The 26,934-nt window shown below is 37.1% G+C and overlaps 1 protein-coding gene across 2 annotated transcripts; it reads left to right on the top strand.

Moving 5' to 3' along the window:
- Window positions 1-26,841, top strand: mEFTu1 (mitochondrial translation elongation factor Tu 1). 2 transcript variants are annotated; one of them, XR_011334752.1, is made up of 12 exons: window positions 1-146; window positions 4,595-4,647; window positions 6,201-6,366; window positions 8,199-8,365; window positions 12,388-12,528; window positions 13,178-13,322; window positions 13,947-14,060; window positions 14,370-14,474; window positions 17,455-17,606; window positions 20,637-20,782; window positions 22,293-22,530; window positions 24,131-26,841. XR_011334752.1 is itself a non-coding variant. In XM_069838801.1 (11 exons), exons 1-11 carry the CDS (start codon window positions 107-109, stop codon window positions 22,471-22,473), a joined length of 1,410 nt encoding a protein of 469 aa, XP_069694902.1. In that variant the 5' UTR covers window positions 1-106; the 3' UTR covers window positions 22,474-23,758. The 2 variants fall into 2 exon arrangements, 1 of the variants encoding a protein (XP_069694902.1); XM_069838801.1 differs by lacking the exon at window positions 24,131-26,841 and having other exon boundaries at window positions 22,293-23,758.
- Window positions 26,842-26,934: the final 93 nt, after the last annotated feature.

Raw genomic sequence — 26,934 nt, forward strand, 5'->3', positions numbered from 1 at the left:
AGAATCTCTTTGCTCCCCGTAATTGCACGTCTAATTACCATGGAGGAAATTCATCGATGACGGGAGAAGCAGTTAGAGAGTTCGAGAAAGCCGAGAAATAGAGAAAATGGCGTCGTGGATGTCGGCGAGGATTATCTTAAGTCCCAGTAAGAAAATATAAATTCGTCTGATATTATGTTTTGTTAAAGTACTTTTTATTTACAGGATGGTTTACTTTATTTCCGTCTGAATACTTAGTAGTCTGTAAACAAATAAAATTGAAGTAAGCTTACATTCATTATGCATAGTGCAAGGTTAGGTTAGGCTATCTATATGATAATGTAATTTTCCACATGTTGCGGAATTCAAGATGTAAATACAGTTATACATTAACGTATCGGGAATCGTGCTATTAAAAAGGAGTGCTTTATGTGACAGTAAATGTTTTTAAAAGCCTCCCTAGGGATATAAAAAATCGAACTCCGAACAAGATTATTTGGGTCCAAATTAAAGAAGGACCTAATTTCTCACGCCTTCTATTCTGTAGGTGAATTTGACATTCAATAACGCTTCAGGAATATTTCTGTCTTGTATTAAGTATTGATACTAAACCTTTGTGTTGTACTAGTAGACTAGGCTATATTGTAAAATTCTGTATATATTTCAACTAGGTTCGTCGAGTTAGCTCTGTGGTAGCGCGCCTGCCTCCAGACTAGCTGGTCTGGGTTCGATTCCCGGTGGGGTCAGAAATTTCTACCTCGGGACTAGGAGAGATGGCGGTGCAAAACTTATAATCACTAAATTGTGCACCAATATGCCTGGGTTAAATCCATATGTCACTGTTGATAATGATTCGTCCGTCGGATGGGGACGTTAAGCCTGGCGGCCTCCTTGGTGCTCATCGACAGGAGTAGGCTACATGCTGGCACCGGGTTTCCCCTTCTCCCTTCATCACCATCCTCGCCCATTCCCTATCCTACACGAACACTTACACAGTCATGCTAGAACACGACATAACTCTTCGCAGACATACATCGTGCATAACGTGCCCTGCTGAAATGGGGCACAGTTCTGCCATCTATCCGCAGTATATGCGAAACCCGAATCACGCAAGTAGGCATTATACAGACACACACCTTTCAACTAGACTGTGACTATAATTTAAGACTTTAAAGTACTATTAAGATTTTTTTTTTTAGTGTTCCATATTCTAGCTGTGAAGTGATGTACAAATACTGTGGAATGTGAATAGATACAATACGGTGACGCTATAGTAGAGAATTATCTGAATCCTAGATCTTCACTTATATACTCATCTGAACTTCCCGTGTGCTACCATTGTCACTGATGACAGAATAATGCAGTCAATTTAAAAGTTGTTAAGTGGCCACCTCAGCATTGAGCACTTCTTAAAGAATGGTACAGAACGCAGATCTGATAAAACTGTCACAGTGCTCACATATAGGTCCACAACATAACCTTTTAGTGTACACACGAGCCCCAGTATGAATGTTCTAATCTGCACAACGTAAGTAAGAGTTTGAATTGTAACAGGTACTAACTTACCATCAAGCGGGGAGGCTGGGGGTAAGTCCCCCTACTGTTGTTTGTTCTTTCAGAACCAGCGCTAAATTGAATCTCCCTCAAAACTTACTATGCTGTCACAATTTCTAATCGAAGTTATCAATAACACCGACCATTATCACATCCCTGGTGACACACAACCCTTCGCTGCTCCAGTCAGTGTCAGGTTGTCTGGCTGGGACCTCCTGAAGGAGACTTACCAACCGGGTATTCTCCAGGGTTTGGATTTTGATGGCAGTGGTTTGGAGCCACACCTGCCCGGATACTTTATCTCCAATGCCCTGCATATCTACCCAGCTTTCCCCTATCCGCCACTCAGTGAGGTGCTCGATGGGAGATCTGCAAACTCCACATGGGCACTTTTTGGCTTATTTTATGTTAGTGAAGTGAGAAAAGTAAATGAGAAGAAGAAAATTATTTATTCTATCCCCAATGAAGAGAATAAGAATGAAAAAATAACTGCTGAGAACTTGGAATTGAGTTTAACTGGCGTGTAGCTGCAATGATGGAACACATTCTGCATTGCTTATAATATTTTGCATTATTGAGAGCACTGTAAATGATATTCATGATACGTTGCTAAGCTGTGCATGATGACATCCTGCGGGATCAGTACTTTACATATCATAATGACTTTTGGTGAAATAAAAATAGGCCTAATGCTTTTTAACTAACTAACAGATATTGTTAGGACATATGTCAGTTGTTTAATAAATGATATTTAGTTTGACTAGAAACACTAGGCGGAAATGCTGAGGGTGACATGAAAAAAAAATGTTGGAAATCTCTGTCTTAATAAAATGTAACTGTGAGAACGTGAACTAAACAGTGTAACTGAGTGATCTATTTGTGTAAGATTGTGTGTGCATAATGTATGATGGTGCACAACTTCGAATCTCATCGCCATCTTCTATTTATATTTATTTTTCTTTCCTTCATTCTTTTTTCTTGCTCTTCTTCCTGTTAAACATCGATAATGTGTTAAAATTATTAAAAAAATTACTGCAGTTACTCAAGGAATGATTCAGCACTGTAAATTACAAGGGTTGGATAAAAAGTAATGGCAACACTGCTGTCACGTGACGATGGTGCGTTCGAGAGCTGCCAGCTGTGTGGACATGAACAAGGACTGTTAGATGAGTTAGTGCAGCCAGCGGCGACAGTACTCTGTCAATCTACTGCAGTGTGTAGAACGTTGACTTTCATAGGGATAGTGCGAGCGCCCTAAGACCATCCTTACAAAACTAGAGCAACGTTTCTGCATAAAAATTTAAGTGGCACGAGGTCGTAGTGCACAAGAATGTTTTCAGGGACTGCGTGAAGCAGCACCACCTTCGTCCAGCGCTCAGGAGAAAACGACGATACTTGGTGGTACAGATCATGCTTCATGACAATGCAAGGAGTCACACCGCTGCTGCTGTCAAGGACCTCTTGCGCCTTTGGCAATGGGAGATTCTGGAACATCCACCCGATATGAGTCCATGAGATTACTATCTCTTCACCAAAGTGAAAGAACCACTGCGAGGGACCCGGTGCAATACCAGAGATGAACTTATCCGTACTATAGAGCAGTCAATACGGAACATCAACAAACATGGACGTGCTGATGGTGTACGACGCCTTCCAAACATTTGGCAAAAGGTGATAATAAGGGGGGGGGGGCGACTATATAGAAGGTACGTAAATGTTGTACCCCTGTGAATAAAGCCATGTCAGAAATATCGAAGTGTTGCCATTACTTTTTTATCCAACCTTTTGTATATAATCATTTGGCTTTCATGGAAATGTACAGAGTTGCCATTCGAAGTTAAAATTTTGGGAAGTCAGTGCCTCCCCTCGATTTTCATTTTATTAATTAAATATAAAATTTGAAGACACTTATTATGTAGGGGTCACTCAGTACTCTTCAGTCATAATGAAAATATGCAGATTACTGTATTTCAGATTACAATTATGTAAAGTCGTAATTTTACTGCATTTTCTGCACAATTGTCAGTTTATTGGGTTTTGGGTATTGCTGACGATGCTTTTCCATTCTTGCAGAAGGTACTACTTCTGTTCCTCTTTATTGTTAGCACAGAGTTGAAAGATTTTATCAGCGAAATGCCGTGTTCTGCTGAACTGTTGTAGATCTGTTTGGCTAGATTGAAGTTGGAAAAGTTACCTTAGTTGACTAGTTTTGACTTCGCTGTTAGCCGTCTTCAGAGCTAGTGAGGTTTTTGCTTGTTGCCAGTTTCTTCTGAAGTTGCTTTGGTGGTGGGTAGTTTGTGTTCGGTAGTGTGGAGTCAAAATTATGGCTGTGTTCTGAAATTGAATTGTGTATTGAGGATATATTATGTATTTTTTATGTTGTAGCAGATTTCATTTCTTATTTTTCAGTTGAATATGTAGGATTTCCATCTTGTTGTAGTTGTGGTTGGTGTTTGGTTAGTGATGTGTTCTGCACATGTGGAATTATTGCGTGATTGGTTATGGCTGTGATGTGTTCCTTGGCTCATGTTTGAAATGATCTAGTCTACATCCGACAAACTGGGAGATCATTTCAAACACTATAATTATAAGGAACACATCACAGCCATAACGCAATAATTCCACATGTGCAGACCATATCACAACTACTACAGCAACATGGAAATTCTGCATATTCAATTGAAAAACCAGGAATTAAACATGCTACAACAGTGCAAAATATACAGACACAAAAACACACCCACAACAACTATACAGGCACTCATAACAATTAAATTTCAGAACACACACCCGGTTTGACTCCACACTACTGAACACAGAAGTACCCACCACCAAAGCAACTTCAGAAGAAACTGGCAACAAGCAAAGACGTCACTAGATTGCTGACAGTGAAGTCGAAACTAGTCAAGGTAAATTTTCCAACTTAGTTTCTATTTAACACAAGAAAGTTATTTCTGTAACAAATCTTAAGTAAATTATTGTATTAGGTATTTACTACTGTTAATGCTGAATTTGAAAGTGTTTATACCCATTGCTATAATAATCTTTCCTTGCTTTTCAGGTGTGCAACGCATTTTTAAAAAGGCTTTATTTGCTGGAGAAATAACCAAATATGTAAGTAAATTGTATATTGATTCTATTTTGAATTTACGTCTATCTGAAGAATATATACTCACAATGCAGCATTCCCATGAAATCGTTATATATATCCTCCCTGAAATGATTTACTGGCAGGCCAATACATGTAACACATCCCATGATTCAACTGACGTGTTCCAAAATGGAGTTCAGTTTTCTGAGAAACATACTCTGTAATGATATAGGCCTAATATCTTAATATTTAGCCTAGTATGAAATAATCATCTGACTCTATTTAACTTGAAATGGAAAATTATTATAAAATAAGATACAGTATGCTGAAATAATATAAATAGCAGCATGTCGTAGAGATGGAAGTATCTTTGTAGCCCTAATTGTGAAGTTCTAGAGCACTTCAAATACATATTTGTTAAATCATCTGATTATCACTCAGAAGTTCACCACATGCTCGTTATATCGTTGTTGCACTTCAGGACTGACAGTAGAATAATTATTCTAAGGAAAAACATAGTTGAAATAGTGGATATATCAGCCCACATTTTATAATTCTTCATTATACCTTTGTCTGTAAAGACATCAAATGTCTGTTCTTGAATCTCATCAGTTTTAAGTAATTGATTAACTAGCGGACTTACTCATGTTAATTATGTAAGTCTGTGCAGCTTACATCTGTTTCGGTGCTTCATCACACCATCCTCAGCTGTAAGCCGCACAGACTTACATAATTAACACGAGTAAGTCCACTAGTTAATCAATTACTTATATTCAAGTGTTAAAAGTAGTGTACGCAAGATTCAAAATGGATTATCAAGATCATCAGTTTTGTTTTATGTTGTTAACATAAATAGTAATGCTGTACCAAGTCTTTAAAACTGTTACATGCCCATATGTAAAACTTTTTGTAAAATAAAAATATCACTAGCACAGTTACCATAATGCTATTTGTTGTTGTTATTAATAATAATAATAATAATAATAATAATAATAATAATAATAATAATAATAATAATTATAATAAATAGGATGTTGAATATAATGTTTTGGAAAGCACTGTGAACAGAACTTAGTAGGTACCATACTTTTGCGAATATTGTTGAAATCACCAATTTATGAACATAATTTCGCCACCACAGTGGTCTAGTGGCTGGAGTGCTGGACTTATTATCCTGTGGACCTGAGTTCGATCTCCAGCATATCTCCGATTTATAACTTGTTAGGTAAGCCCGTGGTCCAAGTAACACAGGTTTTCTCCAGGAGCTCCAGTTCCCCTGTGGCATCCCAACATATCTCCATCATCATCATCATCATCTCAGTTCTTTATGGTGTAGTGTAGACCAGCCTCCTGTGGCACAACTCTGTCGGTAAATTGGTCTGCACAACTGGCTTCATATGGATGAAAAAGTCAAGTATCTGCCTTTAGTAAAAAAAAAAAATAAATAAATAACGAAGAAAAAACATAATTCCATTTGTTGCAAATTAGAAAATTTAATTTTCTTTTTCTGCAATTCATAACTTACGTAATTTTGGTTTTAGAACATTAAGTATTTCTGTATTTTTCTTTGTTCTAGCAACATAATGTAAGGGTAACAAAATGGTTCCTCCCAACTTCGAGTTTTCAGCGATACTATGCCATTGAAAAGAAAGTGTATTCACGTGATAAGCCACATTGCAATGTAGGAACTATTGGACACGTAGACCATGGCAAAACTACTCTCACAGCAGCTATCACGAAAGGTAAATTGCTTCATTGTTTGTATTCTGTTTATTCAGAAGGAGAGTAGCTTGATGTTCTTCCATTGCTAGTGTGAAGTATATAAAAAGTTCGCATTGTTTGCAAAGATTGGATCTATAGTACAACCTTCATTTAACGTTTTTCTGGTGACAAAGAATATTTCAGAAGAATATCCTAATCATGGTTGCTACCCATGGCTAAAGCGAGTCATTCACTTGGATTGAATCATTTGTTCACCTCAAGATGGATGTAGAACCAGCCTTACCTAGCAGTGTAAAAAGTTCAAGCTATCGCTCTTCTTAATAATCAGCATGTTGAAATAACCATTTTTCTTGTATTTAAAGGGAATGTTATTTGATGACTGTGATTTGAATTTCGTAAATTCTTACAATAGTGTGTTTGATATCTGAAGTTCATGCCTTTCTGTAATATGGCGACAGAAGTTTTCAATAATTTATGCAGTTGCTGTGGAAAACTGATGCTTTAGCCACATATCACGCAAGAGCAGTGTAGTCTAACTATAGGCCTATATTAAAATTTATTTTTAAACAGACTTAAATATAATCATTTATTTACTCTTAGTCTCGTTTCTAAGTACATCATATTCTTTCTTTCTTGTATATTAATAAAATGTAGTCCACACCTGTGGAGTAACGGTCAGCGCGTCTGGCCGCGAAACCAGGTGGCCCGGGTTCGAATCCCGGTCAGGGCAAGTTACCTGGTTGAGGTTTTTTCCGGGATTTTCCCTCAACCCAATACGAGCAAATGCTGGGTAACTTTCGGTGCTGGACCCCGGACTCATTTCACCGGCATTATCACCTTCATTTCATTCAGATGCTAAATAACCTAGATGTTGATACAGCGTCGTAAAATAACCAAATAAAATAAAATTAATAAAATGTATTTTTCCGTGGTGAAAACAAAGTAGTGCAAGGAGATAAGAATGAATGAAGCTAGTAAGACTGGAATTTATAACATAAGGATTATTACTAACTCTGTAATTGAATTTTTTGTAACTCAAGTTTTCTGTATGCATTTCCATCCATTAAGGATGAGATAGCCTCTTTAAAGATAAAATAAAACTTTGTATATACTGTAAATGTCCAATACTTTCACATTATAAATGCCATATTATGGAACTGTTACCTTCCTGGACTTTAATTCGAGTTGTGTAAATGTTGAAGGAAGGAGCATCTGGTGAGTTGCAGCTAATGCACGTCTGTCTGATAGATGATGCACATGTAATACTGTAATCACTCTATCTCTGAATCACTAACTGTGCATTCTAGACCTACTGACCTGAATGACACGTTTTTGGAGAATTTTTGTTGGTTCCATTGCATATGTATGTGAATGGAAGATGAGAAGAGAGGAGGCAAGAGAACATTTTAAAACTTATCTTATTCTCATGCAATCCTGCATTACCAACATAGAGACAGGAGATAACTGGACATCCACCAGGCTGAAAACTTTTGTGGACCGTAACAGTCCTTCTGGGATTATAACCTGCCTGGCTGGTGATGATGATGATTTTATTTTCATTTATTTTCTCAGATACATAAAATAGTAAAACAGGTTTAAGCTAATAAATGCTATTTCTTCAAATAATTAATGCTATAAAATGCTATTTTTAAAGATATTTTTGCTACATATGCAACAGATTAATGCTATAATTCCACACCTCTACAAATGCAGCGTAAGTGAAAATTGCTGGCTATTTAGAAGTACGAAGCTTGTATGAGCTATTGTATGAAATGAAGTTATAAAATTGTAAATGTGCTGCAGCATATTGGATGGAGTTAGTTTTCAAGATTGTGTTATTGTTTGTTTTCAGTTTTGGCTGACAAAGCGCTTGCGAAAGAGAAAGGGTATGCTGAGATCGACAACGCACCTGAGGAGAGGGCGCGAGGGATCACAATCAATGTCGCCCACATCGAGTACCAAACTCCCAACAGGCACTACGGGCACACGGACTGTCCAGGACATGCTGATTACATAAAGGTGATTAGGCCTTGATGCAAGCATTTTGAGTGTCTCCCCACGATTTTCTTGGTTAGTAATTCAGAAGTTGTTTAGGTGAGGGGTTTGGACTTTTTCTATTGCTGGTTGTCACAATCAAAAATTATTATAAGTGTCTTAATTTTTGATTGTGACAATTAGCAATGGAAGAAGTCCAAACCCCTCACCTAAACATTAATGATCCACCATTGCTTTCCAACCCCACATTTAGATCAATTCAGAAGCTGTCAGGACGGACATGCTTTGTGCATATGGAGAACATGTTGGTGATAGGGTGCGAAATGTTACTTCTGCAATTTTTAATTCTCTCTGAATATTCATATCTTTGTATCTAATTTTGTGTATGCAGAAGTACTTTAAAATTTCGTTTTCGCTGCCTATGATTCCTTTTCTGTCACATACATTTCGTATGGTCCAGACTTCACTGCCACTGCAAGCATTGATTTTGTCAGATGTTCTAGATATTGATTCTTGTGTATTTCTAGGTTCGTTCATAGAGTGCAATTCAAAATTTTTGCTAGTGCGTCAAATTTCTTCTCATTACCAGTATAATAGCTTAAATGTAAGTGCATGATGAATGATTTTGTCATGTATAGGCTACATGTTTAGTAACGAGTTCTTTTCTTTTATTGTGCGTGAGAAAATACTGCACCCGATACCCGGCCCTGGAACAATTTTTCCCTCGAAATTATTCAAATCAACTTTACAGGGAGTTATACCTGAAAGCCTTGATTTGCATAATACACGTCACTGTACGTTACAGAAAACCACAATTTAAGTCACACAGAGTTAGTGTGCACTCAGTGTTGGTTGCTTGACAGTTGTCAGCCCACTTTGAGATGTGTGGATATAGAGGGAAAAATTGGATCGGTGTCTGGTAGAGTTCCCGGTTAGCTCAGTTGGTAGAGCGTTGGCACGTTTAACCAAAGGTTCCGGGTTCGATACCCGGCCCCGGAACAATTTTTCCCTCGAAATTATTCGAGAAAATACTGTGTGATTAACATTTCGTGGGCTGCATGGACGTTAACTCTTCACATATGGTGGAAGCTCTACAATCTATGACTGTGATTATGGTTGGCGACGACTAAGTCGAGCTTCTGCATGTGAGAGTTAATGCTGATGTGCCTCACGAAATGTCGTCAGATAGTATTTCCTCATACACAATAAATACCCTAACTCTTCATTTAGAAGTTGAAATTGTCTCATTACATTTCTCTTCCAGTAGTTAGAACCCAATAAACAGAATGTTGTGAACTGGGAGTAATGTATCTCTACAAACAGCAGTTGAGATTTCGGTTAATGTAAATGCTTTCATGGTGTCTCTGTTTCTATTATTGTTTTAAGGAATTTACGCAGATTATAAATAATGTGGAGCGAAACGCATTGTCATATTCCTTCATTAATTTATTTCCCATCAGAATAACTATTTCCCGTTCTTTCTGAATTGTAGTTTTCTTTTTATGTGGTGGAAGTGAAATAACCCTGCATATATTCAGAGCAAATAACTCATGTTTTATATAACAAAAAAGTGTAATACCATATTGGTGGAAAGTTCGTAGTTTTTTCAGAAAAAAAATTTTTTTTTCAAATGTTTAACACGCTCTTATTCGGTAATTATTTGCAAATAGGATCGTGACTTTTGTCCATATTGATACAAAATTGAATAAAGAATGATTTACCCCTCTGGCATATTCCAATAGGATGGACAGTTTTCATGTAAATTTAATTTAAAAACCGCTAATTTCAAGCCACTGAACGATGCAATCAGATTGCAACGTTGTAGCCAGAAACGGAAATGTGAGATAGTTCACGTACAGAGACAGACCTGAGTTCGTTGACCTCATATGAGGAAAAAGATAACTGTGTTAGCAGCGATGTTGCCAGACTGCTGAAACTTTCGACTTAATTTTCTAATTAACCGTGCATTTAGTCACAAAACATAGTATAGGTTTCCTATTCATTTAAGTGTACCCTATCGTCTTCTCAATCTGCAGGATTATTTCACTTCCTCCTTGTATATGTCTGTTGTTTGCTGAGTTTCATATCATTTTTTAAAATTTGCATTAATCTGACTTTCATTTACTTTGTCAAATGCTTTTTTCAAATCAGTGAAAGGTAAACATGTCTTCGTGTTATACCAGCTGTTCCCCACTCCTCCTCCTTTAATAATTTGATGAAAAGCAACCATCTGCACAAGATCACCCTTTGCGGAATCCTTTCTGCTCTTCAATCAGTGTGGCATTGTGCACTACTCTATGCACGTGGCACTACAGACCATTAAGGACCTTTGCCTTCCTTGCATATTTTGTGATCCTTAATTAGCAGGTTGATTCCTTTATAATTTCTGCTGTTAGTTTGCTTCCCATTTAACTTCGTGTGGCTGTATTTGGTCAAGATAATACATTTACTTTTGAAATCAGGACTTGCGTTTTACATTAATATATGTATAACAAATATTTGTTACGATAGTTAATGTCATTACAGATTCTCGTTGTAACAGATTTTTACTTTATTTTCTGTGGTTTGACATTAAAGCATCTTCAGACTTGAACAGTACTTTTAGAAACAAAGGAACTTTGTTTGTGACTGAAATTAAATTGGACTGTTCAGATGTGTGTTACCAGTATACCTGTCTGCAGTCCATACTGTTGTACAGCTACAGAATTACTATTATAATCTTTTCACTGTTAGAATAATCCTAATGTAAGTGCAAGCATTTGCCTGGCAAACCCGTGATTGGCTGCTGGTCTAAGCACTTAAGCCTGGTTCAGATGGTGCTTGTTTCCATGATGGATTCCAAGGTGGCTGCGCTGATGGCTACCCTGCGTGCTCACTTGCTGAAAGTAATGCGCTCTGGTAGCTGCTTTGGGGCTAGCTTGCTGGATTTCGAGGGTAGGTTCCTTGCTATTTTTTGTGTTGGTTTGCAGGCTGGAACCAACGATGATGATATATTATCACCACTGAAACCATGTCACCATGTTCGTTATTTTCCAACTAAACCTGTTTTTTTTTTTTTCTATATTCTTTAGTTTCTAAGAAACAGCAATTAAATATCGGACTTTGGCTGTTTTGCACTTATGGCTTAATTACGAATTTACTATTGTTAATGTAGGACTTTAGTGTTTTCTACTCATGGTTTAGTTTCTTTTTGACCATGAGTGTTGGCAACATGAAACAGCAGATGATTTTCCAATTCGAACTGTGAAAAAAGCCAGCTGCGTGAGAACAACAACCATCACTGTAGCCAGCATCGTACCCACCATGGCACCCAGCTTGCTAGCCAGCAAGGAAACAAGCACTGTCTGAACCAGCTTTTACACGATGCACGAAAATATAGTGCTGTATTTGAGGGTCAGAACTTTGTATTTATTTTAAAAGCAAATTTGAATTTTAGTTGGTAAATGCAATAAAACATATAACGTGACTCATATGTATGACATTATGTAAAAGAAAAGTTACTTTTATATTATTGTTATTTACTAAGAATTTCCCAACAGAGGGATGAATACAAAGAGGTAGTCTTTTCTTGTAACAAGATGGCATCATTTCACTTCGAGCTTCCTGTCCGTGCAAGCACGTGGTATCATGGCATCTGCATCCTCAGTCAGTGGGGATGGTTAAACTCAGGAGAGGATTAATGCGTTAGTCCGATATTTCAGCCTTGCTCTGAAGTTTAAAATAATTCGATTAATTAGAACGTAATTCACGGACTATGTATTATATGTCTTCCTCGTGTTCTCGTAATTGTTTCCTAAGCAAATGAATGCACAGAAGTGAGGTCAGACCTACTTTAACGAGTGACCGGAAATGTTCAACATGAAGCAGAATGTACAGCAGGGGGTGGGGTCACTGTGCCCAATCAAGTCTCATTTCAGTCACAAGCTGTTGTGTACTGCAGGAGTATTCCAACAGTGGAAGGATTATAAGTAATCACGCTGGATTGTATATATTTGTTCCTATTTTAGTTGAAATATAAAACTAGTGCTGTTATTTGTTGCCTCCAGAATATGATCACTGGGACAGCCCAGATGGACGGAGCAATTCTCGTTGTTGCTGCAACTGATGGAGCCATGCCACAAACTAGAGAACATCTGCTTCTTGCCAAACAGATTGGCATTAACCATATTGTTGTGTTTATTAATAAGGTAATGTATGGTATGTCTTCTTAACATGTAATGTTTAACCTTTTGAACAATTTTTGAGTACGCAGTCACACCATAACAGCGCTTGTCATTTCTACCTGATCAGTCTGTTTCTAGTGTTCGAACAGTGAATGTACTATATAAAAATGTTGAATGTTGAAGCGTAAAGTGTTTTTTTCTTTGGAAGATAAGGCGAATATTATAAGTGACATTGAATATAGTCTTTCGCAAGTGGACGTGGGTCGACAGCATAGTTTAAGTAAATCAACTGTGAGTAACAGTATACAGTGTAATCCATTCCGCAAAAATGAAATATTTTAATTATTTTATAGTATTTTATTTTCTTGTTCACAATTTCATTCATTCCTATCATTTAAGGTTAGGGGAGAGACACTTCGGATATAGTGAACTTCGGATATAGTGAACGAAACATGCAAGTCCGCAGAGGTTCACTGTATATCGTATCATAGAGTAATGTGAATAGTCAGGTATACAAACGTGATAGAAAATGAACTGCTCTACTCTATCCTGTGTTACACATGTGTGTAACCTGTTATTTCATTAGTTTTAAGGATCGTCTTCCTTTTTCATCTTCATTCAAAATATTATGGTAGAAATTGCACTTTGTAGAATCGAGTCTTTCTTTACACAGGTTGATGCTGCTGATCAGGAAATGGTTGATTTGGTAGAAATGGAAATACGAGAACTGTTGACAGAAATGGGCTATGATGGAGACAACGCACCAGTTGTGAAGGGCTCAGCCCTTTGTGCTCTAGAAGGAAAAAATCCAGATATTGGTACGTCATCCATGTTATGCACTATAATTACCTCAAAAAATTAAAACCATACAGATGATTTACATAATTATATGTTGTCAGATACTGCAACCAGTGATACACTGCAGGTGTTGTTTTCATCCATAAATGAATAGTCCCTCAGTGATACAATATATACCGTATTCTGTTTTATATCTGTCCAATGCCTGGATGTTTGGCAACAAAGCCATTAGTCTCTTTACTCTCCGATACTTTTGCACCAAGGAATCTTCTTTCTCTACAGCTGCACATCTTTTAGGATGTTCCATATTCATTTCTTCATTGGTGTTGCATAGTATACAGTACGATGTATTCATTACTCCTACTGTGTGTAGATGGCTTGACAAAGAGCCAATCTAAACAAAGCAACACTGAAGGGTACTGAAAACCTGTTTATTTTGTCAGTGTTCTGTAGAGCCTCATACCATCCATCTGGGGCAAAAGGGAAAGAGCACATAGTGAAACCTGCAGTGGGAAAGTTTATGAATTTGCAAATTAATGATATTAAATGTTAAAATGACATTAATGTGCGAAAATTGTAGTGAGTCGAGAGGTTTAATAAGCTATGACAATAATACAGAATTTCTCACATGTGTGCAATTTCAGGTGCCAGCTCTATAATGCAGTTATTAGAGGAGGTAGACAAGCATATTCCAACACCACAAAGGGACCTTGATAAGCCATTCCTTCTTCCAGTGGAAAACGTGTATTCCATTCCTGGTAAGTAACAGTATTATCTTGCCACAAGAACTTACACAAGTTTTAAAGCTGACTGAAGGAGGTAGAAAATTTCTACTCATGTCATCAGATAAGTTAGAGAGATGAGTTAGAGATTCTTTTCTATTTTATCTAAATTGACAATAAACATTTATATCTTTTTGTGTTGCTAATTCAGAATTGTTGCTTTTCGTAAACACAGCAGACATAACAAATGACAATTTGTGATTATTGAGAATTATACAAACTCATAATATGGGAATAATCCAGAGTATCGTGAATTGTATCAGTTAAGCATTACTCTTGTTGCAGGCAGAGGAACTGTGGTTACTGGTAGATTGGAAAGGGGAATCCTTAAGAAGGGTAATGACTGTGAATTCATCGGCCACAACAAGACCATTAAAAGTACTGTTACAGGTGAGTGAAGGAGAGGAAGCATGTTAATAAGCATTGCACTTTATATTTTGATAAATGAAACTTGAAAATAATGTAGTAACCTTTTCGGAATAATTTACATGCATATGCATTTTGTATATCTGTAATCTTGTATAATGTGATGTTTCTCATAGGACTAAAAGTTGAACACTTCATCTGTCAGACAGGAGCAGTCAGGTACTGATGTGATGAGTGTTGAAAGTTATTGTGCTGCTGCAAAAAATCGACTCAGTGATTTTCTCAGAAATATGCATTACAAGCATCCCTAATACCTTTAAGGTGATTTGGGTCCAGCAGTTTTTCCTGGAGCTTGGATATGGATTTTGTTTATATTGAATATCTACAAATAAATTTATCTGGACACAATACACATGAAATATAATAATTTTTAGTAAAAATGAACTGATGTTTTTTGGAAATCAACAATAGACAATGGCAATTTATAGCAAATTAAATGAGACAGTTCTCAGTTCTTTTATTTTTTCTGTCATGTACAAAAGAAACAGTATAGTTTGTAGGACTGGAGGGTTTCCCGACATTGGATATGGAATAATGCTTCTCGGGTTCTCAGTCAAGTGAGTTGGATAGTTGCTTCCTGGCTTTTGACGACTAGCTCTGCCATCTTCTTCAGGGATTGAAGTGTCTAGACAGTATACAGTATAAGTGGTCAGTAGGGCTTCCTGCTGATGGTGGCATGTTTGGACCCAAACTCAGGATGCTGTGCTCAGGAAAATCCGTTCCTCAATTGAACCCAACTGAAACTCATCAGCAATTCTCAACTGTTTGAAGGACACTCGCCTGAGATGAAGAGATGCAGCTGTCCGAGGATCACAGCCTCCGTGACTTCATTCGCGCAAGATAATTTGAATCAAAACTGGAAAATGTAATTTTCTCGGATGAGTCTGTGTCTTATTCAGTAAACCGTGAGCTGGTATGAGTTTTTCGACCTACAAGGATCCGATATAATGCGAAATACGTGACAGAGTGTGTACATGCTTTGGTCGTGTTTCTGTGTGGATGTCCGTGCTCGGAACCAGATCTCATCACAGTACAGACAGCCAGTTGAAGGGTGCGCATTATCTCCGTATTTTGGAAGATATCATGGGCCCATCAGTGATAGAAATGTATCTCAATGGGGTTATTCTTTTCCAGGAGGATCAGTCGCCAGTCCATAAGACATGGGTAGTTTAACAACAACGAGATGGTTTGGCTTCCTTGTGGGGCTGATCTTAACCCCATTGAAAACATGTGTCATGGCCTGACCCACCCACAGCTTCTAAAGATGCCCTATGATGGCCTTTGGGATGTTGTAGTAGACCTCGTCCAGGGCAAATGCTTCCAGGACTGCCTAAACATTCAGAACATCTTGTGAACACTGTTAACCATTTGTAATATACAGAGTGTAACAACTTTAATGTTTAGAATTTCTGGAACATGTTCCCTGACACATTCTACGTTGATTAAACCTAACATACCTATATCCGAAATTGAGAGGTTACAGAGATAACAGAGCTGGAAAAAATAGAACTTCTTGCAGCACCAAGCATTATACCATTATACAAGGCCTATTTTATGGCATTACTCAGTAGAGATACATAAGAAGCATTTGAAAAGCAGTGAATGAAGGAAATTTTACTTTTAAGAGAAATTAAATTAAAATTGTTTAGGTTGCTAAGGAAACGAAACAGACAACGGTTTAAAATAACAGTTGTGAGAAAAATAAACCGTATTGTGATTAGTCTTTTTATTGAGTTTTGACCATTAAAACACGCCTTTTGTATACATACGCCGACATAGTTTATGTGTATGGACTGTGTGATGGCAATGCAACAGCAGCTGTTTTGGCATATCAAGCACGGTTCCCAAATCGTGGGATTCCTAGTGCACAGGTATTTTCACGTGCCTATTGGCAAATTTCAAGAAGTACAGTGTTTGGAATCTTAAGGACATTTTTTTTCAACTTTGCACTGCTTCTTTCATACTCACAAGTAGTTGATATTAAAATGTAATATGGTAATAATAAAAGTAATGACATAGACATGTCACTTTCGGAAATTGGTGTTACTTCTTTCAGTATTCAGCGATAAAATTAAACTCAAAAATTTAACTTTGGGGTACAAATACTCCAAACCTATAGAACTTTGGATATAGGTATGTTAGGTTTAATCGACGTAGAACGTGTCGGGGAACATGTTCCAGAAATTCTAAACATTAAAGTTGTTACACCCTTATATATATGAACAGTAAATGAATTTCAAAATATAAAATATATTGACTTCTCCATGGACTCGATCCCCTCACAATAAAGATCATCTCTTCAGCCTACTTTTTAACCAAATGAGCTATTTCAGCATATTGAAAAGTAATCTGCTATAGTTAATTTTATATCATGAAGTGCAGTTTCACAGAAAGAACTTCTACTGCCCATAAATAAATATCTTCCTTATTGTGACGGAAATCTTGTCTTTGCCTCTTAGTAACCAATCAGAACCCTCATTTAGACAAATAGACAGGTTCCTTCATATCCACGTGGAGGGAGAGCTGCTGCATCTGTCCAACTCCAAGAATCCCGTCAGCTAGCACGAGAATGTGGCAACTGTGCAGGATGGGAACGGGAGACTGGATGGGATGGTCAAAGTGTATGTAAAGTGGGTGTTCAAAGGAATCTCCGAATTGCACGATTCGAAAGTAATCTCTCATATTAATCATTTCAAGTATTATTTGAAGCAGTGGTTTTCTAATCACACATTACGAAATATTCAGCTCTGTTGCTTGTTTTGCACGTATGTCAACGCAGAAACAGAAGTTGTAAGAGTACATAATAATGTGTGAAATTTACTTCGCAGCTCTACGGCCTGGCAGGCTATTTGATTATTCTTTCCAGTGTACTTATTTTATCACACCTCATCTTCATGCTTCACTGTTTGATCAAGCATTTCTATTTCTTACCACTTGATTTTAGGCGTTGAAATGTTCCACCAAATCTTAGAAGAGGCTCATGCAGGCGACCAGCTGGGCGCACTGGTCAGAGGAGTGAAGAGGGAAGACATTCGTCGAGGGATGGTTATGTGTAAGCCAGGCTCCATTAAGGCCCAGGATCACGTAGAAGCTCAGGTAAATCCAAATAAAGACTTTGCTATTGTAGAGAAATAGCTAAACAAAACAAAACATTCAGCACTCGAACTTCGTTTTAGTTTAATAATAGAGTATTACTCGTGTTTTACACTTTTCAGGAGACCTGAAGAAAATTGGTGGAAATTATGGGAAATGATTTTCACATGCACAACAAATTGCAGAAGAATAATGAATTAAAATATATGGAATAGTTTTCCCCTTCAAATTATTCAAGTCAGCTTTGAAAAAGCCAGATTTGTAACTTTTTACAATGTTCTGTAACTCATCGTATTTTGAGTAGCTGGCATATTTCCTCTTCTTTGAATTTGTTTTTCACAATAATGTTTAAACTGGATGCAAAATTGAGTTCACTTTTTCTAAAATTCTAACTTTTTCTTTGATCGAAAAAAAGTTCCTCTCCTTTTTCTCCATAATTAACAAATATAAAAACAACTGAATGATAATCGGGAAGAAATTAAACACAGAATAAATATGGGAAATGCCTGTTATTATTCGGTTGAGAAGCTTTCATCATCCAGTCTGCTGTCAAAAAATCTGAAAGTTAGAATTTATAAAACAGTTATATTACCGGTCGTTCTTTATGGTTGTGAAACTTGGACTCTCACTCTGACAGAGGAACATAGGTTAAGGGTGTTTGAGAATAAGGTGCTTAGGAAAATATTTGGGGCTAAGAGGGATGACGTTACAGGAGAATGGAGAAAGTTACACAACACAGAACTGCACGCATTGTATTCTTCACCTGACATAATTAGGAACATTAAATCCAGACGTTTGAGATGGGCAGGGCATGTAGCACATATGGACGAATCCAGAAATGCATATAGAGTGTTAGTTGAGAGGCCGGCGGGAAAAAGACCTTTAGGGAGGCCGAGATGTAGATGGGAAGATAATATTAAAATGGATTTGAGGGAGGTGAGATATGATAGAGAATGGATTAATCTTGCTCAGGATAGGGACCAATGGCGGGCTTATGTGAGGGCGGCAATGAACCTGCAGGTTCCTTAAAAGCCAGTAAGGAAGTAAAAATAACTGAATGACTACAGTGGACTATAGTGGACTTTATGTTGTCTGCAAACAGCTGGATACATTAAGAAGATTGATTGATAATTAACAAATAACAGAAATAAATAAATTTAAGCATAACAAATAACCAAAAAAACAAGTTTTCATAAGAATTTTAACAGAAGACTTATCACCAAAGAACACCGCTATCATGCTCGTGCCAAACTTCACACCGCTTTACACAATGAGAATGAATGCACGCGCAAAAGGGACACTACTCAAGCCTAGACATTATTTGACTATTTCCGGTCATGGTTATTAGATTTCATTGTGGCATGATAATTTGACTTTTGTTGTCATGCCATGGTACTTTGATTTAATTTTCACACCATACAAATATGGTGTAAATAGCGGGAAACACGTCTTTTTTTTTAATGTAAAAGTTAGGATTTTAATACATTGTGAATATAGGGAAATTGAAGGGACCGAAAAAAAGTGTTTTAAAAGACAGGAAAATGTTAAATCCGGGAACGTAAAAGCAGAGTAATACTGTATTACAATGAGTCATTAGTATTTTAAGTTAATATTATATGGGTCATTTGAAAATGTAGTGTGGCAACACTTTGAGTTTAATTAAGAACAATTCACAATTGACATACATAAACGTAATCTCCTCCACACCTCTGGATCCACAGCTGTTACAATGACTCATGTGTGCCTAAAGCTTACCCTTCCCAGTGATTTGTTTCACTTTAGGAACTCATATCTGGAGAATACAGAGAATACTCTAGAATTTCTCATTTCTACTTGTTAAGCAAACTAACCACTAGGGAAGCCATGTGGCAACACTGTGAAGCACAATTCAAGAGCTTCCAGCACATTGCTGGACGTAAATGCTGTTCCAAAAAGAGACTTACAACGTGCAGCATCCACACGCTTTGCATTCCAGTTGGAACAGATGCCTTCATAATCATAAACATAACTTAGGATTTTGCTTGTTGGCTGTAAGGCGTTATTATTAGTCACTGCATATTACAGGGTATAAACATATCAGATACCAGATTACATTAGTCACCACTAGGGGAGCTGAATACTATCAGTGTTCTGCTAATTTTCGAATGAAAATGTTGTATATTTTTAAAAAGTTAAATTGCTTCTTTTTGTTCAAATTGTGATTACAGTAGAACCCCGATTATCCGTGACCCTATTAACCGATTGTTGGATTATCCGACTTTTTTTCTAGCTTTTTCCCTTATTCTCCTGTAGAAAATATTATGAAGTATTGTACTTTATATTTCTACAGAGAGTTATTACAAGCCTTTACCTTTACAAGTCTCACAGTATGTAGTAGGAATCCTGTGCTGTCGGCAACAGAAATAGTTAGTCTACTTATAAAATAGTCACTACCTCTTTCAAAGAAATTACCCCAAGAACTTCCACAAAACCCGTGTATCATTCTTTCCTTATCATTACAATTCGAGTAGTCGTATTGTATAACTTTTATACAAAATGTCTTCCACAGTTGCCAAAAGAAAACGTGTTGTGTTAATTAGCGTAAAAAATTACAAATAATTGAGAGGTTTGGGAAAGGAGAAACTGTACGCGATTTAATAAAAAAAAGATAAGGATAAAGTGCATAAAGTATGTGAATCTACAACATGAGACTTCAAGTATTCCTATCTTTTCGCAGACAATCATCAACTATCAACCCTTGACCTTTAAGAACTCATCGTTAACAACCGAACTTTCAGTGAACTCCTGATCCACTACATAGCACGTTAAACACAAGACCACGAAGGAAATCACGAAACTATAGACCAAAGTACTATAATGCACTTAATTTATTAAAATCTTTTATGATACGGATTATCCGATTTTTTTGATTAACTGTTCAGTCCACCCCCTTCATTACCACGGATAATAGAGGTTCTACTGTATTGATCATGTTTATTTAAAGTGAAAAGTTTGTCATTGTAAAGAAAATATTGCAATTCTTCAATGCTGCAGGTTTACATCTTGAGTAAGGAAGAAGGTGGTCGACCTAAACCATTCACTTCTTTCATCCAGCTACAGATGTTCTCAAGAACTTGGGATGTTGCTTCACAGGTCTTCATTCCTGAGAAAGAAATGGTTATGCCAGGAGAGGATACTAAGTATGTCAGAGCAAATTCTGTACAGTTGAACTTGGTTATAGCAACAGTCACTAGAAGTGTAACACATTGCACCGTAATTTCTTTCTTTTTCTCTTTCTTGCATTGGTTTTATATTCATAATAAATTATCCATGTAATGTGAAATATTCAAAATTTTGTTTTGTAAATGTTATAGTTGTCTTCTAGGCAATCCCTGTTTGGGGAAAGTATTAAATGAAAAGTAAAAACATATGTGAGATAACGACACATTAGGCAACATTTAGTAACAGTTTATAGTACATTATGCAACGAGCCTATAATGATAGTAATTAAGACGCAAGTATGGATATTTATGAAACTAGCACAAGCGAGTTTCATAATATTCATACGAGCTTCTTAATTACCATTATAGGCGAGTTTCATACGACTTTTTATGCTCGACCATATCTCTAACTTGAGATTTTTCAGATGTACACATTTTATTTGTATCTGACAAGATCGGAAGTGACCTTGTTCTAGGTCGTGAATTGTGAGATGTGCGCAGACACGAAAGTATTGATTTTTTCCGAGGAAAAATAATGTCATTGACCTTGATGTAATCCCGTTAAACTTGATATAACCTTGATTATTGAATTCGACATTGAAAAACGAGATGACAAATTGAATTTATTTGAATATTATTTACAATTAACGCTAATTATTATAGTAACAGAACATTACCTTCTGCAACAGTATTGGATTTCCAGCCTCTGTGACTTTTTGCTAATTCTCTTTCGATTGCATATCCGAGAATAATCGATACTTGCGGTTTTATAACGGTACAAAGCTGACTTGTCATTGGCTGAACACCTGTAAGCTGAGTTGTCATTGGCTGAACACCTGTACTTTAATGAGGTGTACTTTAATGACATGCATTAAAGGACTGCTACCAGGTGTATAATTACTACATTTCGGCATGGTCGAGCATAAAATTCTTTTAAAAATCCATGTTGTACATACATTAAACAAGACTGCTGAGAGACATTCGCAGGTAGCCAGTGAAGTCAATAGTAATCCGTATCTTTTCAGTCACCGTGGCAGAAGCATTTTATGGCCAAGGAAGAAAATTTTAACAGGTGGAGTGTGGAGCAGGCCAAACTCTTTCTTCTTTCCTGTCCACAACCCTTCACAGACAATAGCAAGCCAAGTTGTGCACTGTATTGTAATCAAGATATTCAGTTCAGATGTTCACTTTGCAAACAGGTGTTACATGCAGTACGGGAGCAAAGTGCAAAGGAGAGAAAAGTTTTAAGTGTAAAAAAAAAAAAAAAAAAAAAAAAAAAAAAAACCAATAGTGGTAAAAAGAAAGCTCATGTGTTCCATGAATTTGGCTTGGATAAAGAAGAATGATTTACAGTGAATACAGTCTTTTGCAAAAGAGAAACAGAAAAAAATTACGTATTTCTTCAAACCACGTTCTTATTTGTAGTAGTGTATGTATTTTAATTATGTTCACTGTATGCTAAATTTTAATGTTTTTCATATTCTTTCAGGTTGGTTTTGAAACTGTTCAGACCTATGGTTTTGGAACAAGGTCAGAGATTTACTCTTAGGGATGGTTCGTTGACTTTAGGAACTGGTGTAGTAACTAAAGTGCTGCAGAATCTTACCGAAAGGGAAAGATTAATGCTTGTGGAAGGAAAGAAGGCTCGGCAAGCAGCAAGCCAGAAATGAAAATGCATAACATTCGTTAAGACGACAACGCAAACGAAGTCCATGAGTAGATGGCATGTAAGTGGCAGTTGCACTGCAGAAGTTGCCCCTAAGATCTTGAGTGAAAGAGAAAATGAAGCAAATGCATGACTTCATGGGTGTTTTGTTTCCTTTATAGTAAATTAACCCTCTGCTCTGACGTCAGTCTTAATAATGACAGTGCTAGTTTTTTTGGTTTTTCGAATCAAGAAGTAAAACAGATGTTACAATAATATTATTCAGAAACGTATCTTGCATTTAATAAAGCAAATTCCTATTCTTTAAGATACGGTTGGTCGTTGTTCCGTAGTTCAAGCATGTTGTATGTTTTGTTGTGTTTACGTATATTAATTGACAAAGAGGGAATAAATATACAAAAGTGGAGTATTAGTGTAAGAATGATTTCATTCCTTTGCCATATGTACAGGATATGGAAATCGTTGTTTGAGATATAACAGAGTTTATAACTATTATTGAGCGCATGAAAATTCTGAATTCAGAAATTTGTATAAAGAAGGTATAATTTTCGCGAATGGACCTTTTCCACACTTCATTTGGTGCTTTCCAGTATTTTATACGTGAACTTCCGATTTCTGAGTGTTTGCTATCACTTGGAATTTAATTTAATAAGCAATCAATATCTTTGTATTAATATTGTAAAGATGTTAAAGGTGAGGAGAGGAACCTAAATTGTCCGACTTCTTTGAACTGCAAGTGATTATAATTTTATGAATACAAAGAGATCTGGGAGAAATTGGTCTGGAATTTTGTTAATTTACTATCACTGTATGAAAGAAGTGTCACTTATGTGGCACCATTTATTTGTGTGTACGTACGTGTGTGTGTGTTAGGAGTGGATGATTATGTGGTGATTTATTAAATATCATAGACACCATTTCTGAGCTTGGCACTGATGTGAGAAATGCTGAGTAAGCTGGTCTCGAAAGAAAGAAAAGCAATTTGTACACAGTGTGACCAATTAGAGAAAAGTTGAACTTGCCGTGCTAATAGACAGAAGATTAATAATTGGAAAGCATGTCTTAGTAAACTGAGCAGTATGTTCTTTATGAGAGGCTCGAATGTTGATCTCGGTCCAAGAAGTCATGCATAGAAATATTACATATAAAGCTTCTCAGTTAATGTGTCATAATTATTGATAGTAGTTACATTAGTGAAAGCTACTCTGTTTGTAAAATTGGGGAACTGTTATCTTTGTGTAGTTACAGATCACAATTTTATTGAAATATAGTGTTCTTTTTTATGTAAATGTATTTTGTTTTCTTCTCACAGTTACAAAATAATATACAGCAGCATCGTTATGCTAACCCCAGTAACTAGATGCATTAAGCAAACCATAAACTTGCACATAAGCCATTACAGTTTGAATAGCTGACTTCAGAAGTTTGGATGGGCACTAAAAATTACGAAGAACATTTTACTGCAACTTATTTTTATATCCGAGCAGCACTGTAATGTGTGTTTCGTTTCTGCATGCCATGCCAAGTTGTTTTGATGATGCTGCTTATGTCGGAAATGAACAGTCTGGAGTAACAGTTAGCATGACTGACTGTGAAATGAGCCAGCCCGGTTCCAAATCCTGGTTGGGACAAGTTATCTGATTGAGGTTTTTTTTTTGTAGGGTTTTCCCTCAACCCATGAAGAGCAAATGCTGGGTAACTTTAGTGCTGGACCCTGGACTCACATCGCTGGCTTTATCACCTTCATCTCACTCAGATGCTAGATACCCGTAGCTGTTGATAAAGTGTCGTAAAATAACCCAATTAAAAAAAAAAAAAAGTGACATCCTTGAGTTCCTCAATGTAGAAAAGTAAATATTTTACTAGACATTACTTTTGAGGTGTCCTGAACAGTACAACCAGTATTTCTTATAAGACTACTATGGTTACGTTATATCCCAAACCTGGTGTATGAACATTTTTAATATAATTTCTGATATTTTCCATTTTCACTGTTGTGTTGTTTTTCATAAAGTGTGTAGTGTTCTCATCCATTTCACACAGAATCTTGGTGGAAGTTGAAATTTGCATTCTTCGATTGGATAGCATGCTTTTTCTCTGTCTCTCTCTCTCTTCCCCCCCCCCCCCAATAAAATGTTCCCCACGATATAAATGTTATGATTAAAACACATCACAGTGTCTGTATGATAGCTGTGCAAGAGATCTTCTCTCTTATGCATATGTATTGCTTAGGAACTTTTCCTGATTCTTAGTCATGTAAGAGACACAGCAGCAATAAGATGCGTGAAGAATTATTTGTCTGTTGAGTTATAAAATCCTGTACTGAAGCTTCAAAACGCTCGTGAATCAAAGCTTGTGGGTTCCGTTATGCCACATGGGTGTGAGGAACAAGACTTTACTGCTGTTGCTGAAATGAAGCAGCAAGGTCAACATAGAGGTGCAGGAATATTTCAAACCGCATGTTACACTTTGTGGCACTTCTGAAGTCTTACTTATTGCTCTTAGAATATTTTTCTGTACGGCACCTATAAATTTTGTAGAATGCTCATTTTCGGCTCTGAAAATGTTGAAATCATACCTGCATTCTACGAGGGCTATTCATAAAGTAACTTCCGTTTTCATATAGCGTGCGTAACAACAGAGACAGTGGCGCCGCTATTGTGGTGGAGTGTACCTTGAAGTAATACGCATCGAGCAGCGGTAGAGTCAAGGTCGTGTCTTTGTTCCTCTCTGAGCCACATGCTGTCAAAATGTGTGCTGCAATCGCAAGTCCCGCCAGGTGTGAGATATGTTCTGTAATAAGATTTCTTGTGGCCAAAAACTGTAAAGCTAGTGAAATCCATCCCAACTTTTTGAAGATTATGGGCCAGACGTAATGAGTGAAGGTGGTGTAAGACAATGGTGCCGTATGTTCAAAAATAGGTGAACCAATGTCCATGATGGAGAGAGAAGTGGTCGACCGAGTATCGTGAATGCAGATCTGATTCGTTTGGTTGATGAAAGGGTTAGAGCAAACCACAGGTTCACCATGTCGGAGCTTAGTGAGGATTTTCCACAGATTAGTCGTACTCTTCTGTACAAAGCAGGGGCATATTTGCGGGCTACCTACCGGTGGTAGCCCAAGGAAATTACAAAAGAAAAAGTTTATAATATAACATAATGTAATAATTTTGTATTATTAGTTTTACCATAGTAATTAAAATTAAAGTAATTGTTAGATATATTTTGTGTAATAATAGGGTCAGCGGTAGCCCAAACCCTTTAACCAGTATACGCCACTGGTACAAAGTGATTACCGAAGATTTGGGCTACCGGAAACTTTCTGCCAGATGGGTGCCTAAACTCCTTTCTGAGGAACAAAAGGCTCAGCGGATGGTAGCACTGTCCTTTCTTGGGCGTTACGAGAGGGAAGGTGATGCTATTCTCGATCAGATTGTGACAGGATATGAGACAAAGCCTCAATCAATGCAGTGGGGCCATACACACTCCCCGAAAGAACTCACAAAGTGTTGTCAAACACTTTCCACAAGGAAACTCATGGCAGAAAAGGAATTTTGCTAATGGAGTTCTTGGAGAGGAATGCCACAATTAACGTTGAGCGTTACTGTAACACACTAACAAACCTGCAAAGGGCCATTCAAAACAAACGTCGTGGCATGTTGAGCTCTGGGGTGATTTTCCTGCACGATAACCCCCGGCTGCATTCAGCGCGTCGTACTGCGACCAAACTGCAAGAGTTCAACTGGGAAGTATTGGATCACCCTCCCTATAGCCCAGATTTGGAACCTAGCGATTACCATCTCTTCATGCACATGAAGACGTGGCTTGGCTCGAAGCGCTTTGACGATGACAAAGAGTTGAAAACCAGCGTCGTAGGTTGGCTTCAGTCGCAGGCAGCCGAATTCTACGATTGCAGAATTTCAAAGCTCGTCAAACGCTACGACAAGTGTCTCAATGTGAGTGGAAACTATGTGGAAAAATAAACTAGAGTGTATACTTCCAAACGTATTGTAACCCATTTCTGTAGCATCAATTACAGGTTTGTAAAAAGTAAACGGAAGTTACTTTATGAATAGCCCTCGTACTTTGTTTGAGAAGAGACTGAACTGACATCGTAGCTGACCTCCTGACTGATAACCATCTCAATTATGAAGATATGATCAACGAGTTTGTTACCATTAAAGCCAGAAACAAACTTCTGTGAGTGGTGAATTTTTTTTTCTTTCTTCATCTTTGTTTTGAAGTTTTCAGGTTGAAATGTGTATGTTTTTTGTTACTTCAGTAACAACTTGTAGCATATTCCTGGTTATTTGTTGTTGTTTTATAATGCCAGGCGTTTGACAATAAAGTCATTTGACCTCTTGCACTTCAATATTTTTCAAAGATATTATCATGACCAGCCACTGAAGCACAGATTTTGAGGTGTTCCGAATCCATTTCTTGGTTTGAGTTGCACAATGGGCAG

Source organism: Periplaneta americana, chromosome 11 (genome assembly GCF_040183065.1).
Source record: "Periplaneta americana isolate PAMFEO1 chromosome 11, P.americana_PAMFEO1_priV1, whole genome shotgun sequence".
NCBI lineage: Eukaryota > Metazoa > Arthropoda > Insecta > Blattodea > Blattidae > Periplaneta > Periplaneta americana.

Bases quoted from the DNA above. Each gene is read 5' to 3' on its own strand.
- mEFTu1 (XM_069838801.1), top strand. From the start codon at position 107: ATGGCGTCGTGGATGTCGGCGAGGATTATCTTAAGTCCCA. The intron at 147-4,594 runs GTAAGAAAATAT...CTTGCTTTTCAG, and splicing joins GAGGATTATCTTAAGTCCCA to GTGTGCAACGCATTTTTAAA. The intron at 6,367-8,198 runs GTAAATTGCTTC...GTTTGTTTTCAG, and splicing joins CACAGCAGCTATCACGAAAG to TTTTGGCTGACAAAGCGCTT.